General features: G+C 41.4%; 1 protein-coding gene across 7 annotated transcripts in view; it reads right to left on the reverse strand.

The window, feature by feature from the left end:
* Positions 1-5,552: 5,552 nt before the first annotated feature.
* Positions 5,553-17,033, reverse strand: part of OXR1 (oxidation resistance 1) — a 465,986-nt gene continuing 454,505 nt past the window's right edge. For all 7 annotated transcript variants that reach the window (XM_054017343.1, XM_054017342.1, XM_054017340.1 and 4 more), the window contains 3 exons: positions 9,719-9,814; positions 9,097-9,170; positions 5,553-7,536 (listed from right to left, as the gene is read on the reverse strand). In XM_054017343.1, the coding sequence (XP_053873318.1) occupies positions 7,401-7,536; positions 9,097-9,170; positions 9,719-9,814 (306 nt within the window). In that variant the 3' untranslated portion in view covers positions 5,553-7,400. The remainder of the gene's footprint in view (positions 7,537-9,096; positions 9,171-9,718; positions 9,815-17,033) is intronic.

Here is a 17,033-nt window from a genome sequence, read left to right on the forward strand (position 1 = left end):
TCCAACTGTTGGGTGGGTGTCCAAGTGGATTTCTGAAGGTTGATTTGTAACCCCATGTCTGTAAACAGGATTATAGTGGTGTGAATGGAGTCGATTGCTGCCTGGTATGTTGGTGCTTTTAGAAGGCAGTCGTCTACGTAGAGAAAGATGGTAACATGAAAATAAGTGTCCTGTAGGTCGAGGGCCGAGAGCCAAGCTCCTTTCTCCAATGCCAGAAGTCACAGAAGACTACTGTGATCCAATGCCAGAATTATAGTTCCTAGAGCCACCATCTTGAAACATTCTCTCACACAAGCTTGTTTAGTTTTCGCAATTCGAGAAAGGGCCTCCACCCATCTGTTTTCTTCTTAGTGAGAAAGTAATGTGAATAAAACCCTCTGCCCATGTTGAACTGGTACGGGTTTTACGGCACCTAATTGTAGGAGATGGTTTATTTCCTGTTCTAGCAGGTGCACATGAGAGGGGTCCCTGAAGAGGTGGAATAGAGATAAAAGGGATTGAGTAGCCCTTCTGGATAATTTCCATAACCTATTTGTCTGTGGTAATGGTTTTCCAGACTGGGTTGAATGGTGAGAGGCGGTCACCAAATGGGCTGGAGATTGGATGCAACTCTGGGATTGGAGAATCTGGGGTTCTCGTGTCCTCAATCAACACTTCAAAACATTTGCCTTCAAGTGGATGCCTGAGACGTAGATGACTGATCTTGTGTTTGTCGGTGTCTTCTCTGCCTCTGTTTGTGGCGCTGGTCATAGTGTCTTTGAGACTGGGTGTGTGGGGCAATCCAGATTCGTTGGATTATGGAATCTGCCTGGTTTCTTTTTGTTCACAGGGACATAGATTCCAAGTCTCTTTAATGTTGCCTAGGAGTCCTTCGAGGTGTGCAAGGACATGTCCGTGCTCTCTGCAAACGATTTTTGGCTTTAAAAGATGGGTCCTCTACGATTGCTTTAACTTTTCTGGGAAACCTAGAAATACAGAGCCAGGAAGCCCTACGCATGACTACAGACATAGCGATAGATCATGCTGCTGTGTCAGCAGAATCGAGAGAAGCCTGCAGGGCCATTCTGGCAATGAGGGAACCTCCTGCAATGTTGGCCTTGTATTGCTCTTTTTTGTCTTCTGGAAGATGTTCAAAAAAGGCTGACATCTGGGAAAACGTGTGTGTGTAATTTGGCTAGTAAGGCCGAGTAGTTGGCTATGCGGAGTTGGAGGATAGCCAGTGAGTAGGCTTTCCTTCCAAAAAGGTCTAGCCTTTTCCAGTCCTTATCGTAAGGGGTGGTTCTCAACTGATGTTCCTTCCCCTTTGATTAACTGCTTCTACCACCAATGAGTTTGGAGTAGGGGGGGTGAACAAAAACTCAGCTCCCTTAACTGGTATATAGTACCTTCTTATCTTGTCACCTACAAGGTGGAGCTGTGGCTGGTGTCTGCCAGACAATTTTTGCAGGGTCCATAATGGCTGCATTAATGTGTAGTGCAAGCTTAGCTGATGGAGAAGCTTGGAGTATATCTGTCAGTTTATGCTGTGTCTCTGGTAGCTCTGCCAGTGATATGTCAAGGGAGTCAGCTACCAGTTTAAACAGACCCCGAAAAGATATGAAGTCATCTGGAGATGTGGGGGGTGGCAGCATTATTGTTTTGTCTGGTGAAGAGGAGGAAATACAGGTAGGTGGGAGGATAACACCCTCAGGTTCTTCTACTTCCTCCTCCAGCGTTTCTCAGGAAGCTGGGGCAGGTGGCGAAGGTGATTGCGTTGTTCTGGACCTGGGTGGGTGGGGGGCCTTGGTGTTCTGGGCCCTGTATAAATGCCCACGGGTCCCGATATGCCCAGTTTGGTGGTAGGGCCATGGGAGGCGGCACCCATTTTGAAGCCTGCCAGCCTCTTCCATTCAGAGATGTTTGGTGCTGCGAGGGTCCAGATTTGGGTGAGGAATGGTGAGGGGTGTACATCTCTGCCTCCTCTTCCTCCTCCTCATCACTGGAAAGAGGAGGGGCTGAGCCAGCAGGGGTAGTAGCCAGGCTTGGTCCCGGTCTGGATGGGGTGCCGTTGGTGCCGAAAAGCGGAATCCCCAGAGTTGAAGTAATCAGGAGGTCTGCCTGTCTGATCAACTTTGCAGCACTGTGAGGCTCGGTATCGAGAATGGAGGCAAGCTTTGGCTGGAAATCAGAGTGAGGGCTGCCAGTGCCACACACTTGCTGCATTGTATCAGTGCAACAGGTGGTGCCATTGCGCTGCTTGGTGTCTGGGGTTTTTTTGGCTCCACCGGTGCCGAGCTAGGCGGCTTGGTCTTGGTATGTGCACCTCCATGAGAACTAGACTGCACCGGGTATTTAGCTCCTTGGGATGTCTCGGTACCGGACGTTCCTGGTGTCTTGCGGTCTGGTGCTCTCGGTGCCGTCAGTACCGGGGCAGACTTTGTGGTCGGAGATCACTTTTTCTGAGGAAAATCTTGCTGCGGTGAAAAGTGAGACCGCTTTTTTTTTTTTTTTTTTTTTTTTTTTAAAGGAACAGAGTCCTTTGTAGCCGTTTTTGAGGAGGATCCCATGTCTGAGGAGGCTGTTGGCCCAGAGGTGTCCTGGACTCCAGATCGGAGGCTGGAGTGAGGGATTTTTCCATCATCGGGGAGTTTCAACTGGAGATCTCTAGCCTTCTCTGTCCTAGCTGTCAGTTTTTCGCAGGGGGGACAATTTTGAGATATATGTGTATCCCCCAGGCAACGGACACACTGCGCGTGGTCGTCAGAGACCGATATAGACAGTCTGCAAGTGAGACACCACAAATCTCTGATTAGAAGTACACCAAGACACCTAAAGTGGTGCACCCACAGGGACACTCCTCAAAGAACCACTGATTCCTGAAGCACCAGGGAAAACTGCTCCATTTATCTTCAGTCCAGGATGAGCTCCACAGAAACTCTTCCCCTCTCAATTGCATGGAAACCACATGGGCTAGATGGGTGTGCATTTCTCCTGTGATCTCAGAAGGGATGCCCTGGAGTGTACGTGGGGGTGCCTGTTATAGAGGTGGTAGCAAAGGGAGGAAGCTAGGCCTGAACGCACCTTACCATAATCTCTATTAATGACAATGTCTGTACTATGTCTGGTGGTCTCCATCCTGACTTTACTACTTTGCTCTTTTGTTCTCACCATTTCAATTCAACACAGACTTCTAATCCCCCGCCCCCCCATAATATCCAATTTAGATGTTTACCTGTTATCTCGGATAAAAGCCACAACTGATTGCAAATACCATTCATAAACTCCCACAGCGGCAATCACCCAAATCCACTGAACACGTAACATCTTTATGCAGCACTCAAAAATAATCTACTTTAACATTTCTTCACAGTTTTAGAATTCAGAGACCCTAAGCATTGTGTCAATAAATGTGCTCATATTACTGAATACAGTGAATGCTCTCTCATAGTTAATGTTACTTGCCCTATTCACACCAGCATGAAGGGCATCATAAAAAGTCCTCAGGATCATGCAAGTCATTAAGTTGTGGTTGTTTTCTTTTTTTTCCTGTGAGAAATATTTATTTACCAAATATCCTTGAGACAAACTGGGATGGAGATGGTTTATGTGGATCCTCTGTATTGCAGTGACTTTAACCCACAAAGACTAGCTGAAATACGGGAAATTATTCTTTCTGAATATTAAATACCAAACAAAAATCCTCCTGAAAACCACCCCCCAATCTCTAGTTGTTCCAATGTATTTTTACTGTTACTCCCCTATGAAACTCATTTTAAATAATGGGGTACTAAACATTTGAGTAATCAATAGGTTATCTAAGTTTTGCTGTAACATGGCTGAATAGTTGATTTCCTTGTTACTAACACCCATAGTTTCTTTCCTAAATTCCCTCCCTCTCCATTTTATGTTTTCTTCAACTTTATAGATGCCTACAAGAGTTATTGCCCAGATACTTAACATTAAAACCTTTTAGCCCCAGGTGTGAAGAGTGACAGTACAATAACAGCATCAAAATATACTTACACATCTATCTTCTTTATTGGCTGGAGATGTATTTTAATTATACAAGTTTCTTCCTGATGCGTGTAATTTCACGCCTCTCTGCCCCCTTCCCCCATCCCAGACAGTTGCTCTTTCAGTTTTGTGATCCAAGTTCCCAACAGACTGAGTTCCTTCTCTGGTCCCAAAGGCTTTTCATTTGCAGATCTGCTTCCTTGGGGAATCAACAAATGAGCATAAATGGAGACTACATGTAACAGAACAGGGCCTTTATGGAGATTTATAAATTGAGTAAGGACCATACTAACATTCAGTGAGAAAGCAGTGTTTAAAATCAGATGTGTATGTAGCTGATAAGACCTGGAACTCTTGATGCAATGTAAATCTGATCAAACATCAACTCGGTGCACTTAGCTTATAATACTGAGAGGTGATACAGATTTTGATCTGGCACTAGACTCATTCAAAATCCATCTATAAAATGGATTCTCTTCTCTTCGGTCTATGTCAAGCTTCAGTTTCTTGCAATCACTGGAGCAATGAGGTTCTTGGCAGTGAGGTGGAAGGGAACTATATCCTGTAAAATTCCTGGTGAGACTGAAGCAAGGAGACATTTAAAGGTCAGAACAAAGATCTCTTTGCTGTGGTCAACACACCTGAACAGATTTAAAGACATTATTTTAAACAATTTATCTGAAGTCTGTGCAACTGTGTGGACACGCAAATTTAAATCTGATTTATATCAATTAACCAGTTTCAAACTGATACAAACGTGTCCATATATAGGTTTGCACCAGTTTAATTAAATTGGTTCAACTTTGTGTTTAGACAAACCTTGTGTTATATCCTGTTTGAGAATGTTGTTGTTTTCCCATCATTAAATGCCTCTGGGGAGACTAACTAGCCACTAAAGCTCCCATAAACTCAAGGTACTTTGAATTTTGTGTCAAGGCCTTTGATGTAGCTTATATTTTCTGAACATAAAGTTGTTACTGCTTGGGAATTTGGCCGCAAATTGGAGCCTACACTCAAGCCGGTGCCAAATTCCCAGGAGAATAACTCAGCCCTAAAGTGCAAGAGAGAGAGACCTATTTATTACTGGAAGAATATACACAATTTTATATCAATACATGTGCTCAAAGCCAATTATTCCAAATTTAAATTAGTTATACTAAAATCAGAAGTCTAATTCTGCAATTAAAAGAATCAGAGATCATACAGCAGATGGAAAAAGTGATGCAGAATGCAGCACCTGAACTCTCAGGAGAGCAGGAACTGACAGTGTTTTGATGAGATATGTTATATATACTCCTTAAGGTAAATACAAAGGAAATCTAAAAAACTGCTCTTCACTCTCAATATCATACACTGAAAGTTATATGATACTGGTATGTGAGTTTATAAATATTTACTCTTCCCCGCAGTTCCAAAAACTGGAAGAAACTATTTAGTTACATTGTAGATCATCATAATATACCAAAATTAAAAAGTGGTATAGAGAAGGTCCCACATTCAGGAAGTTACTGTGAAAATAACAATAATTGACCATTTGTCTAAATAAATTCAAACTCAAGTTTAATTTTACATGTATTTAGATTTATTTGCTATATATATATATCACTATGACCTTATAGTACTTGAAATCCATTACAGGATTGTTTATAGTTAGTCTTAACTCCACAAAGACAATAATACTGCTGTGGAAGACCAATGGGGAGAAAAGTCATTTTAATATATTTACAGTTCCTTATTTTTGTAAACATTTAATCTACATACTGTACTAAGCTCTAACAAGGGTAAAGAGCTATACATAGAGACAGGAAATGGGGCCCTGTATTTCTATTCATATTGCGCATTAACATATTATAGATAGAGCATCTGCCCTTTTTCATTACCACAGCAGTAATCTTTCTTCAGATAAGTTTTTAAAACTTTTCAAAGAACTAAATATATTGAAATACTATACAACTACATCTATTTAAGCCAACCCATTTGGCTTTTATTCCATTTCTAGAATAATTTAAAGTGCTATAAGCAACCCGTTAATCAACACTTTTCTATAATAACAAAACTACTTTTAAACATTAATTTACAAGATAATATACAATGTTCATCTGGAACAGCTGAAATTTCAGCACAAAGTCAGTCACTGTCACACTTATAACAGCAATTTTTTTGCATAACATAGAATAGAAGCTTTGAAAATAACTTTTGTTGAGCTGTTATTGCCACAATGGCTTATCAGTTTTCCTACAAAAGTGAACAAGAGCTACCGGTACTGTATTCTAGCCTGTCATTTTTTTGAGGTCACATGACAGTAAATTTGCATATTCCACAAGTCTACTGAGTTACAATATTGGCTATCTATAGTACATTACCCATTTTATCAGAGCTGGTGCTAACTGTAGTTTACAACATAAATCCACTCAAAAACATCACAACTATTTTTTTCTTTTGGACAGGAATAAGCTATGTTCTTGGAGTTGATGTGCTACAAGGCTACAACAGTATAACTATAAAACAGTATATATCTGACACTTTATGTTGAAGAAAAATGCATCAATTTCATAGTCTGTATGCATAATGCCCTACTACAGCTACAAATTTGTTCACTGCATTTTACTTGATTTATCCATTACACCCAGTGGAACTATCACATTCTCACATTCCCTTGTTTTTATGTTTTTAATCACATAGCTCAACGCTGTCCTCATTTGTCCCAAACCTGCAGATCATTAACAGCATGTGCAAAATACTCTTTAATATAATCAGCACGCAACTAGAACTTTTACTATGCTGTAACTGACGTGTTTTCTAAATTGGACATTAATAAAACAAGTGGCACAACTGAATTTGGATGAATTTTCTAACCAGGACTAAGGGTAATGGTATGCTCCAATACGGAATGCTAAACTTCTTGTCTAGCAGTGGCACCATGTGAATTAATCAATGAGTGGTCTGGACCAGTGTTTGCAGCATTGCTGCCAATCATCACACTCAAAACTTTCCTTTTATACAGGCCCTGAAGGGGGAGCTCCATTCAGAGATACAGTTTTAATAGAAAAATAATCTTAATTATTAAAAGAAGTCCTAAAGGGATCGTAGACAGATGTTTCGGGGAACTGAAGAGACAAAGGGGTAGACTAAAGGACAGATAATTTGGGAGGCTGGCTCCACAACAGCAAGATTAACTTAACCGACATTCAGTTTCAGCCCATGTGGCCTAGACTTATAGAAATATCTTAAGCATACAATAAAGTATGACAACTTTAAATACACTATTTCAAAATTGTATCTGGATCATCATGAAGATAGCTTTAAAACTATAGTATATAAATACTGTATTCTATTGCTCCTAGGGCTTTTTGAGCTGCACTGATTCATGTCAGGTTTGGGACAATAGCCTGTAGAGAGAGACACACTTATTCAAAAGCCCAGATTTCAATGTCTTGGATAATGAAGTCTTCTCTCTTAGAAAGTGTGTGATTCCCAAAGGTTTTACAAGAGTGACTTCTTCCATGGTAGAGATCCCCATCAAGCCAAAGAGCAAATTCTCCCCTAGAACATAGAGAAGTTATATAAAAATAATTCATGAAGGAGAACAAAGTTAACCTAACAAACGCAGTTAGAGTAGCTAGAATTATACATAGGACTCCGTGTTTGTCACAGAAGTCAAGGATTCTGTGACTTCCTGCGACCTCTGACTTCTGCAATGGCCAGTGGGGCTGATCCTAGGCTGCTCAGGCTGTGCAGCCAGCCGCTCGGGCAGCCCTGCAGGCAGCTGCACGAGCCACTGCTGGAGCGGCCCCATCCCTGGGGCCAGCCGCACCGGCTGCTGCTCTGGCGGCTCCGGGCAGCTGGCCCTGGGGACCACCCGAGCAGCAGCTGATGCGGCTGGCCCCAAGGACCACCTGAGCAGCAGTCCCGGGGCTGGTGGGAGCAGTCGCAGCTTGGTGGCTCCTGACTGCGGTCCCAGGTGGCCGGAGCAGTGCCTGGCCCCCTTCCTCCGGCAGCAGGCCGCCTGGGGCTCCCCCCCCTCCCTCCAGCTGGTGCCGTGGTCTCCTTCCTCATTTCCTCCCCACCCCCCAAAACAAAAAGATTCTATCACAGATATTTTTAGTAACAGTCACAGACAGGTTAGGGGCCATGATTTTCTGTTTCTTGTCTCTGACATGTCCATAACTTTCACTAAAAATGCCTGTGATTAAATAGTAGCCTTAATTATAAAACATGATTCCCTGATTCTTCCTACTTCTGCAGTCTCTCTTAGATGCAGCTGTATTTGAAGCCATAAGACTTTTATTTATTTATTTAAGGTTTTTAAGCCTCTCGTAGATTCTGCAGAATCAACATTAGGTTTATATAATTTAATATTTTAATTACCTGTAGAATAAAGTTTCTTTTATGGAAGAATACTCTAGTAATTTAGAACAAAATATCTGTACTAGAAAAGCAGAGAGAGATTTAAAAAAATATATCAGTAAGTTGAAAATAACTTCCTCCATTGGGGGAAAAAAATAAAGATTATGGAATAGCATTTCAAGGCTTTCAAGTATTCATGTCCTAGGTTCATCTGAAACAGATTTTTCTGACGAAGTATTTCTTGGGACATATTTGTCAGAGTGCTAGCGTTAGGACACTAACCTGGACTCTGCAAAGCTAGGTTCAATTAATTTTCTGTTCTGCCAAAAACATTTTTTATAATTTTAGGCAATTTACTATATATTTCAATTGTCTTGCTCATCATTAATTTTTTTTTAATGTTAACATCTTGTACCAGTTTCAGAAAAAGCAAGTATGCTGTCAACCAGGACATGGAAAGGTATCTTAACCTATCAGAGGTAAAGCTTTCTATGTCTTCCATTGCTGAAGCAATGCAGAGGAAGGCCTAACAGTCTAATAAATGTAAATAAAAGTTGAGTTTACAAGTGTTAAATGGTTTTCTTATCTGACAATTGACAGATACATACATATATCTATAATTAGCATTAAAGCTTCTTGGGCCTTGAGATTTCTAAAATTAACATTAATACCAGTTTTACTGTGTGTACACAACATTACACAAAGACCATTGTAACCAATTCTTCACAATGAATAACAGTACAAATCATGACTTACCCTCCCCCACCAAAAGCTAGAGAGTCCATGTCTCCTTTAATAAAAAACATATTGTCTCCTGTCCATTTGAAGACCTAATGAAAGTAGAGAATAGCAAGTTAAATATTTGAAAAATTGAAATTTTGTGAATTCCAAGTGTCTCACTATTCCTGACCCAGAAGTCTGCCATGATTCTAGTGTCAGTGAGAAAATCCACAGCTCTAGATTATACAGATATTTAAAGAGTAAATGGATTAGTTCCCGTGAACAAATTCACCTCTAAAATAATACCTACATACACTTGTTCAGCCTATCAATCTTTCCAAATCCACACCCATATTTTCATTAACTTTTGTTTCAATTACTTCAACTCCATCGTTACTGGTATCCCCAAATATCCCCTAGCCAAACTGCAGCATATGTGGAATGCCACAGCCCTTACAATACCATTAAAGTAGAAGTATAATCCCAGTACCTATGTCCTTTCCCATTCCTTTGCTCTTACCTTAACGCTAGCTATTTTTTCTTGGTAGGTGTAAGTGGGTCTTTATCACCCCTTAAAACATAGCTTCTTGTAGTCAATATTGTTGACACTGTAATACTGAATGGTTAAGTAAGATGTATAGGAGTGGTATCTCCTTACCTCAAAATCTGGAGAGAAAGTAAACAGAAAGGTCTCTCCGGTGCCATAAAAGCAGTCACTCACTTTAAAAGGTTCAGAGGCTAGTGCACCAAAAACCTATAGGAGAGAAGAAAAAGTTGAGATCAAAAGTGTAAGAAGAATGCTGAAGCTACACAATCTACACTGCATCAACAAAACCTTTGTAGTTTTACTCATGAAAACTTTTTCTTTTACGTGGATATCTGACATACTGTTATCATTTGAGATGTAGGTAGATTTGAAATCCGCTTTTGGGATAAGTATAGAAACCTCAAAAGACCTAATGGTACCAACTGTAACGGAGATATTGTAGGCTGTTTTGTGAGGATTTTGGTAGGGAGGGACATGAATCAACTGTCAAGCAATTCTTTGTTGACTAATCAGCCTAGAATAAGAAGTGCAAGAATTAAAAATTAAAATCATATGCACAACAGTTGAAGAGACAGCAAGATACAAATGTTTTGGGGGGTAATTCCCAGGTCCAAAAAGCTTCTGGGCTCTGCTTCCTGTTTTATACTTTCTCCTCTACCACTAGTATACACTGAATTACACATACATACATCCTCATAGGCTCCTTATTATAGGCCATCTCCCTATCAGGGTAGTTTCTTGTTGAACAGAGGTGGCTCTTTTCCTTAACTCCTCATTCTGGTCTGACTGAAAGGGAAGGCACAATCGCCTCAACCCTGGCAACAGAGCCTAATTTCATCCAGGCTCTGGGCCCTTTCCCGGGTACCATAAGAGTGTGAAATAGTTATTAGGCCTGTTTAAGACCACCATACACGGCTAGTTATTACCAGTCATCGCTAGTAGGGGTTTAAAAAGACAGCATACTCAAACCCAATTAAACAAGTATTAGTTTCCCAAAAAGCAAAACATTCAGAATATGCAGGTTCAGGAAGGCTGCAGGACACAGCTAAAATCTGCCTCATTGTAACCAAGGCACCTAATAGGGAGATATCTCTTTAAGAGACGGGGGGGGGGGGGAAGTAGGAGTGAGTTGTGTCTGGGCCATTGTTGCTAGGTAGATTTAGCACTCCACATCCAGAAGCTGGTGGAATTGGGTGTGGTAGTTTTGGGTATACTCCAATAGGTTCCCTGTTGCTGTGGTCAGACTCCGTGAGGGCAAGCGGTCAGGGCAGCTGCTTTAAAAAAGGCCACATGCCCTGGTGTGAGTTTGGAGAAACTGAGCCCACGAGCAGAAAACAGGCTGGTGTCCCTAACTCTGAAGTGTTTTGCATCAAGGTTTTCTTTAAATCTATGCATTTAACTGAGTGATTGGTTAATGAGTTAGCTGACTGGCTAACAGTGATTTCAGCAGAGGAAGAGTCTGCATGGATTCCAACTGAAGATTCCTACAAGCAAGTGGAGGGAAGATGTTTTAGACTCAGCAGACTATAAATTTGGTGATCAAAGTAACTGAGTCTTAGGTGAACTAAACTTAAGTTTTTGGGAACTTTCAGTTTCTTCTCACTGTGTTTCTGTGGGGATTGAACTATTCAGATTTTAATTTGTTTTCTTTATTTATGTATAACTGAAGATAATGTCTGTGGATTATAAAATAAGCATGTTATGCTGTAAAAATTAGATTATTTGTTTATCATAAAATAACATTTTTAATTTAAATTCAGTTCTTTAGTTCCTTTTGGGACTTGAATGTGGGGAGGTTGACCCTGTGTATCTTCAGAACCTGAAGACAGCAGCCTAGAACTCCAGCACTGATATGATGGAGACAAGTCATATAGATTTTCTTCAATCAGGGTATCAGAGTGTACATAGATATCAGCATAATAAATCTGGTTCCTCCAGAGGTACATCTCACAGAATCACAATAATGATGGTGGTGTGGATGAGATGTGTCATTGTTAGAGCTAGCATTCTGATTCAGTTCTGTTTTCCTTGAGAGACACTTATCTTTTTAGCTGGTGAGGCCTCAGCTGTAGTAGTGTGTCCAGTTTTAGGCATTACTCTAAGAAAGGCATGAGAAAACTGGAGAGAGTGCAGAGGAGAGCAACAAAAATAAGAGGTTTAGAAAAATATGAGGGAGGGTTGAAATTATTGGGCATGTTTAGACTAGAGAATAGAAGCCTGAGGGGGAACATAACATTCTGCAAATCCGTAAAAGGTTGTTATAAGGAGGATGGTGATTCATTTAATCTGCAGTAAGGGAGATTTTAAATTGGAAAAAATTTTCCACAGTATCTACCTATAAGGATAGTCAAGCACTGGAACAGATTACTTAGGGAGGTTGTCTAACCCCTTCTTAAAAACCTCCAGTGAGAAGATTCCACAAACACCTGTCCAGGATCGTCTAAATATACTTAATCCTGCCTTACCACAGGGAAATGGACGATGATCTTTTGAGCTCTACATTTCTGTTCTATGATCCTTCTGTCCTCTCAGAAAGGCATAGAATGCCCATAGCCTTCTCAAATTCTTTAACCCCATTTCAATTACTTCCTCCAGCACCCATTAGTATCCATATTAAGAAAAGGAGCTGGATGCATCAGAGACTCAAATCAATATCTCCAGGCAGAGAACATAAGACCGGTCATCCTGAGTCAGACCAATAGTCCATCTACTCAATATCCTGTCTTCCAATTGTTGCCAATGCCAGGTGCTTCACAGGGAATGAACAGAACAGGTAATTATCAAGTGATCCATCCTGTCGCCCATTCCCAGCTTTCTGGCAAACAGAGGTTAGGGACACTTCAGAGCATAGTTTTGCATCCCTGCCCATCCTGGCTAATAGAGCCATTCCTCTATGAACTTATCTAGTTCTGTTTTGAACCCTGTTATATAATCTTGGCCTTCACAAACATCCTCTGACAAAGAGTTCCACAGGTTGACTGTGTGTTGTGTGAAGAAATACTTCCTTTTGTTTGTTTTAAACCCGCTGCCCATTAATTTCATTTTGTGATCCCTAGTTCTTGTGTTATGAGTAAATAACACTTCCTTATTTCTTCGCACCAATCATGATTTTATAGACCTCTATCATATCCGTCCTTAGTCCTCTCTTTTCCAAGCTGAAAAATCCCAGTCTTGTTAATCTCTCCTCATATGGAAGTTGTTCCATACCCTTAATCATTTTGTTGCCCTTTTCTGTACCTTTTCCAATTCCATTATATCTTCTTTGAGATGGGGCAGCCAGATCTGCGTGCAGTATTCTAGAGGTGGGTGTACCATGGATTTATATAGAAGCAACGTATTTTCTGTCTTCTTATCTATCCCTTTCCTAATGATTCCCAACATTCTGTTCGCTTTTTTGACTGCCACTGCATATTGAGTGGATGTTTTCAGAGAACTATCCACAATGACTCCAAGATCTTTTTCTTGAGTGGTAACAGCTAATTTAGACTCCATTTCATATGTATAGTTGGGATTATGTTTTCCAATGTGCATTACTTTGCATTTATGACAATGGAATTTCATCTGCCATTTTGTTGCCCAGTCACCCAGGTTTGTGAGGTCCCTTTCTAACTCTTTGCAGTCTGCTTTGGATTTAACTATTTTGAGTAGTTTTGTATCATCTGCAAATTTTGCCACCTCACTGTTTACCCCTTTTTCCAGATCATATATGCATTTGTTAAATGGTATGGGTCCCAGTACTGACACCTGGGTGACACCACTAATTTACCTTTCTCCATTCTGAAAAATTATAATTTATTCCTAACCCTTGTTTCCTATCTTTTAACCAGTTACTGATCCATGAGAGGACCTTCCCTCTTATCCCATGACAGCTTACTTTGCTTAAAAGCCTTTGGTGAGGGACCTTGTCAAAGGCTTTCTGAAAATCTAAGTGCAATATATCCACTGGATCACCCTACTCCACATGCTTGTTGATCCCCTCAGAGAACTCAATCCTTAAGGGATATTGTGGAAGCTTCCACAATATTATGTAAGCACGATCTGAACACAATTTTCTAATCAAAATAAAGCTTTAGAACAGACCCCACCATATATTCTTCAGGTCAGGACAGCCTGTAATAGGAACTTTACCAGGTCTTAACATTGGAGTTTCTTGCCCACAGAATCTTCTGAAGAGACCATGTTTTGAGGTGATTTAGATTTACTACTGAAATGAAAGAAACCCAACTGGAGGAGCAGCTATGTAAAGACAGTATGGAGCCTTATTTAAAAAGGAAAACTGCAGTGACTATTTATAATACTGTACCTTTGATAAATATTTGCTGTTCACTGTAAGAATATTAAATGTGATTTCTCAAAGCTTTCTGGATGATACTATCCTTCCGAGTAAATTTAAAAAAAGGCAATTCATTGACTCATTTACTCCCATTGAAAATCTCTGCCAGTCACATGCATTTCAAAGTTATTTTAAAGTTAAATAAATTTAACAAAGCTTTATAGAATATAAGCTGTGGTTACAGTAATATTTTTAAAGCAAGTTTTGCCTTATAAACAACTTTGAAAGACTTATGCATTCCAATAGCGAGCAGTATTTCCTGTGTCAACCTACATCAGACTCCCAAGGAGAGGAGAGACGGTTACATTTTTAATTAAAATAAAGCTAGTTTTAAATTTGTAGATGAATTATTAAATTAGTTGTAGGGACTGGAATATCTTCTCTATACATTTTTATAAATTAAGTAGATAAAACTATCTCCAAAGGTGTTATGGCCTGCTCAGTTTTGATGTTGAAATTTCAAGTGCAGTTTTTGAAAAACAATTTCTTCTTGTTTTTTCTCTGCTACAATCCCAATGCTTTAAATTCTCTTTTCAAGTTTAACAAAACAAACCAACAAGCAAACAAAAAAGATACTGGCTGATATTTGTTGTTCCTTTTCATGAAGAGAAAATTAGCCTTTTTTTTAATTAAACTTTGAGTGAATAACGTCATCCTGTAGCATGTGTGTGTTAAACAGCCATCTCCTTTCTCCAATACTGGGTTTGCATTTTAGGTCTCCTCTAAATTAAGCAGGGTCTTGATCTAACAAAATAATGTTTCATATGTAAGCAATAAAGGGACACTATCAGCTTGAATTTTTTTTTAAAAAGTTATCAATTTTCTGATATTTTTAGGCATCTTTTAAATAGCATAGCTACTTTTTAAAAAAAAAAAAAAAAGAAGAAGAATTCTGTTTAAAAGGAAGTTTCTCAAGGTTTTTCTGCTTTCCTGCAAATGTTTAAATTTATTTTTAGGCAGGCCTGAGATCAACCACTAACTAACATGATCTGGCCCAACCTTCCCCTTCGTGCATGTGCATGTCACTTCACTTTCAGCCTCTATTGGTAAATACACTCTTTCAGGGCTTGCGGAAGAATGGTGCCTGAGTGTGTTATTATGCTAGTACATGAGATAATAAACTATGATTAGAACAGTGAAACTCAGTCAAATGGCCTAAGAAAACAATGAAAATATCAGAGAAATATATTTTTCTCTGATATTTCAGTTATAATACAACAGAAACTCAAGAGTTATGGACACCTTGGGAATAGAGGTTGTTCGTAACTCTGAAGTGTTCCCTAACTCTGAACAAGACATTACGGACTTCAGACACAGGGGGTTCATGGCTGCAACTACAGGGCCAGGGTGGGGTGTCAGGGACCAGGGCTTAGGGCTTCAGCCTCGCAACTCTGTTGTTCCTGGCTTCTGCCCTCCCCACGGCTCAGTTCCTGGTTTCGGCCAGAGGGCACACCGGGGCTTTAGCTACAGGGGGAGCCCTGGGGCTGAAACCAGCACTCCTCTCATAATGAAAGTCCCAGCACTCCCCGCAGGGCTGAAGACAGGAATGGTGCAGCAGGGCTGAAGCCCCAATGCTCCCCACAGGTCTAAAGTAGGGTTACCATACGTCCGGTTTTTCCCAGACATGTCTGGCTTTTTGGTAATCAAACCCCCGTCCGGGGGGAATTGCCAAAAAGCCAAACATGTCCAGGAAAAATACCGCCGGCCGGGCACTTCCCCTCCCGCGGCTGCTGTGCTCCCTACCTTGACTCTTCTGCTCTGTTTAAAGCCGAGCTGCCCGAGCGCTACCGGCTTCGGGCAGCCCCCATGCTTCCGGACCCTGAGCCGCCAGCCGGGCACTTCCCCTCCCGGGCTCCGGGTCCAGAAGCATGGGGGCTGCCCGAAGCCGGTAGCGCTCGGCGCTTACATAGCCCAGGAGTTCAGGGAGCACAGCAGCCACCGGAGCCCGGGAGGGGAAGTGCCTGGCTGGGGGTACAGGGTCCGGAGGCATGGGGGCTGCCCGAAGCCCGAGCGCTACCGGCTTCACGGTTTGCTGGGCAGCCCCCAGACCCTGAGCCCCCAGCTGGGCGCTTCCCCTCCCAGGCTCCAGCTGCGCTGGGGAAGCGCCGTCTGGGGGCAAAGGGTCTGGGGGCTGCCCGGCAAACCGTGAAGCCGGTAGTGCTTGGGCAGCCCTTTTCGTGTGGCTGGGAGGGAGGAAGGGGAATGCGGGGCGCTCAGGGCAGGGGGCAGAGTTCGGGCGGGGAAGGGGCAGAGTTGGGGCTGGGCCAGGGGTGGGGAAAGGGACGGGGCGAGGGCCCCATGGAGTGTCCTCTTTTTATTTTTTAAATATGGTAACCCTAGTCTAAAGCCTTGAGCCCCAGTGCTCCTGTGGGGCAGAAGCCCTGAGAGCCCCTACCCCCGGAGTTCTGACCCTCCCCCTAACTTGCGGCTGCAGCCCCAACTACCTGTGACTGATGCCCTGAGGCCCAGGGCTAAAGCCCAGAGGCAGTACAGTATTTGCTATTTTTTTTTTGTCTTCACTGCTGCCTGATTCTTTCCGGTTCCACATGGTGTCCAGTTGTCCAATAAGTCTAACTCTGGTGTTCATATCTTTGAGGTTCTACTGTAGTCTTAGAGCAGGAGGAGTTACTTGTCGGAAAAGTAATGGGAGAAAGACAATTGAGATTTAATAACTGATCATCCAAATTCATAAAAAGTGAAGACACTCAATTGGTTCACAGAGTATAACCCAATTTTTTCAGTCTGATTCTAGGAATTTTGATTTTTTCCTCCCTCTATTCCTTAAAGGGGACACAAACTAATTTTGTGCAAGTCAATTCAAAGAGTTAGATTTTTTTCACAAAATTATTGGCAGTCTTGCTGAAGAAACCTGGCAGATACCATCTCAGTTGTATTGGCCCATAATCAAACTCGCTAATCAAGTTGATTCTAAAGTCTTTAAAAAAACACCACCACTTAACGCACTAGCTGGAAAAAGCTATTCTGCTAATTCCCAAATTCAAATAGATTCATACAAACAGAATCAGCTCAGATGATGCCAGCAATCTCTAATATGTCATTCACAGAAAGTTAGCAAGCTATTTCAGGGGTAGC

Source organism: Malaclemys terrapin, chromosome 2, assembly GCF_027887155.1.
Source record: "Malaclemys terrapin pileata isolate rMalTer1 chromosome 2, rMalTer1.hap1, whole genome shotgun sequence".
Taxonomy (NCBI): domain Eukaryota; kingdom Metazoa; phylum Chordata; order Testudines; family Emydidae; genus Malaclemys; species Malaclemys terrapin.